General features: G+C 37.7%; 1 protein-coding gene across 1 annotated transcript; it reads right to left on the minus strand.

Moving 5' to 3' along the window:
- LOC108660660 lies at positions 657 to 1,962 on the minus strand. The gene is made up of 3 exons (XM_018114915.1): positions 1,741 to 1,962; positions 1,255 to 1,515; positions 657 to 977 (listed from the first exon to the last, which is right to left on the minus strand). Exons 1-3 carry the CDS (start codon positions 1,960 to 1,962, stop codon positions 657 to 659), a joined length of 804 nt encoding a protein of 267 aa, XP_017970404.1.

A 2,682-nucleotide genomic window follows, 5' to 3' on the forward strand; every position in this document is an offset into this window, starting at 1 on the left:
GTTTATATAGGTAATTAAAATAATATTAAAGCTTGACACTTGTCACCTTTTAATTGGTCCATGTTTAAAAACTTAATAATTAAGCATTTCATTCCCACCACATATAATCTCTCACTTAAAAAAATAATGGGTGAAATTCATGGGTTTGACAAGTGTCATGGTGGTGTAAAATTTTAAAATTTCCAATTTCGTCCTCATGGACACTTAAAATGTCCGTTTTGCCCCTATGTTCAGAAAAATGTCGAAATTAAAAATTTTCACTTCTCAAATTCAAATAAGGCTCTAATTAATCAAATTTAGTCAAAATATCATCCAACGTTCTAATTTTGCCCTTGGATGGCAAAATGAGCATTTTAGCCCTACGTTATGAAAATTCTCGAATTAACTCCAAATCAATCCTCGAACTCCGAATCACCATATTAAAACATTCTAAGGTTCAATAACTCTTAAATACATCCTAAAATCTCTATTCAAACTAGTTCAAGATTTTAATCGACTTAATTGTACCACTAGGTACGATACCGACTTTTAACGATTCTCCGAGGCATCCCAGTATGTAGATATGCTATTAAGTACATGAATGACATGACAAGTATATAATAGAGTAGGTTTTGACAGCACTGCCCCTCTTAAAATAAAATTTTGACCTCAAAATTTCACTTACTAGACTCGGAGAAAAGATGCGGGTATTGGTTTCTCATCTGGTCCTCAACTTCCCACGTCATCTCCTTCATCCGAGCATTTTTCCACAACACCTTAATCATTGGAATGTCCTTATTCCTCAACACTCGATCCTTTCGGTCTAAAATACATACGGGTTGCACCTCAAACTTCAAATCTTCTTGCAACTCAATCGGAGGTGCCTCGAGGATATGGGAGGGATCAGGTACATACTTCTTCAGCATCGAGACATGGAAGACATTGTGAATCTGATTCAACTCTAGGGGTAATTCTAGTCTATATGCCACTAGCCCAATCTTTTCAATAATACGAAAGGGTCCAATGTATCTCTGATTGAGCTTTCCTCACTTTGCGAACCGGATCACACCTTTCATTATCCAACATGATACCACAATTTATCACAATAATATAATCAAATAAGACTTAATACCTCAAAGTATTCAAATCATTACCTTTCCAAGGAAAAACCTTAAGAAAAACTCTATCATCAACTTCAAATTCCAGGTCTTTTCTCCGTCTATCAGAGTAAATTTTCTGTCTATCTTGAGCTGTCTTTAATCGTTCTCGGATAACCTTGATCTTGTCATTAGTTAGATCAATCAGTTTTGCATTAAACAATTTCCTCTCACCCACTTCATCCCAGCAGAGTGGAGTTCGACACTTTCTCTCATACAAAGCCTCGTATGGTGCCATCCCAATACTAGACTGAAAACTATTGTTATATGCGAACTCCACCAACGGCAAGTGTCTGTCCCAACTCCCAATAAAGTCAATGACACAAGCCCGTAGCATATCCTTTAGAGTCTGAATGGTCCTTTCAGATTGACCATCTGCCTGTGGATGAAAGGCAGTGCTAAACCTCAAATTAGTTCCGAGAGCCTTATGAAATTTTAGCCAAAATCGAGAAGTGAACCGGGGGTCTTGATCTGACACAATAGAAACTGGGACTCCATGTAATCTCACTATCTCATCTATATAAAGTTTAGCCAGTTTCTCAATGGAATACGTGCTATGGATAGCCAAGAAATGGGTGGACTTAGTCAATCTATCCACAATCACCCAAATAACATCTTTCCCACTCTGTGTCCGTGGTAAACCCAGTACAAAGTCCATAGTCACGTGCTCCCACTTCCATTCAGGGATAGGTAAAGGTTGAAGAGTACCCGATAGTTTCTGATGTTCCGCCTTAATTTGTTGGCATGTGAGATATTTCGCTACAAACTCTGCTATGTTTCGTTTCATGCCCGACCACCAGTAACTTTCCTTGATAGTCCTGTACATTTTGGTGCTTTCGGGATGTAAAGCATAGGCTGAAGAATGAGCTTCCTCTAAAATATTTCATCTCAGCTGATCATCTTTAAGGACACAAACCCAGTTCCTAAGCATTAAGATACCATCATCACCAAGTCTGAACTCATTAGTTTCTCCATCTCACAACTTTTGAACTTCCCGTTTCAACTCATCATCAGACTTTTGTAATTCCTTAATTTGGTTCAACAGTGAGGGTCTCACAACAAAACTAGCAAGTAGGGTTCCATCCTCGCCATTACTCAACTGGATCCTTAAAGATTTCATCTCACGTAGCATTGGAAAATAAGAATTTCGAAATGATGCTAACGAAGATGAGGATTTACGACTTAAGGCATCTGCTACAACATTTGCTTTTCTCGGATGATAATCAATTACTAAGTCGTAATCCTTAATTAACTCTAACCATTGTCTTTGTCTCAAATTGAGTTCTTTTTGGGTGAGCAAATATTTCAAACTTTTGTGATCTGTAAAGATCCGACAATTCTCACCGTATAAGTAATGCCTCCAGATTTTCAATGCAAAGACTACTGCTGCCAACTCCAAATTGTGGGTAGGGTAATTTGTCTCGTGTTTCTTCAACTATCGAGAAACATAAGCTATCACTTTCTAATCCTTCATTAACACACACCCTAATCTCAATTTAGAGGCATCACTGTACACCACAAATTCTTTCCCACTAATAGATAGTGT

Source organism: Theobroma cacao, chromosome 2 (genome assembly GCF_000208745.1).
Source record: "Theobroma cacao cultivar B97-61/B2 chromosome 2, Criollo_cocoa_genome_V2, whole genome shotgun sequence".
Classification (NCBI taxonomy): Eukaryota; Viridiplantae; Streptophyta; class Magnoliopsida; order Malvales; family Malvaceae; genus Theobroma; species Theobroma cacao.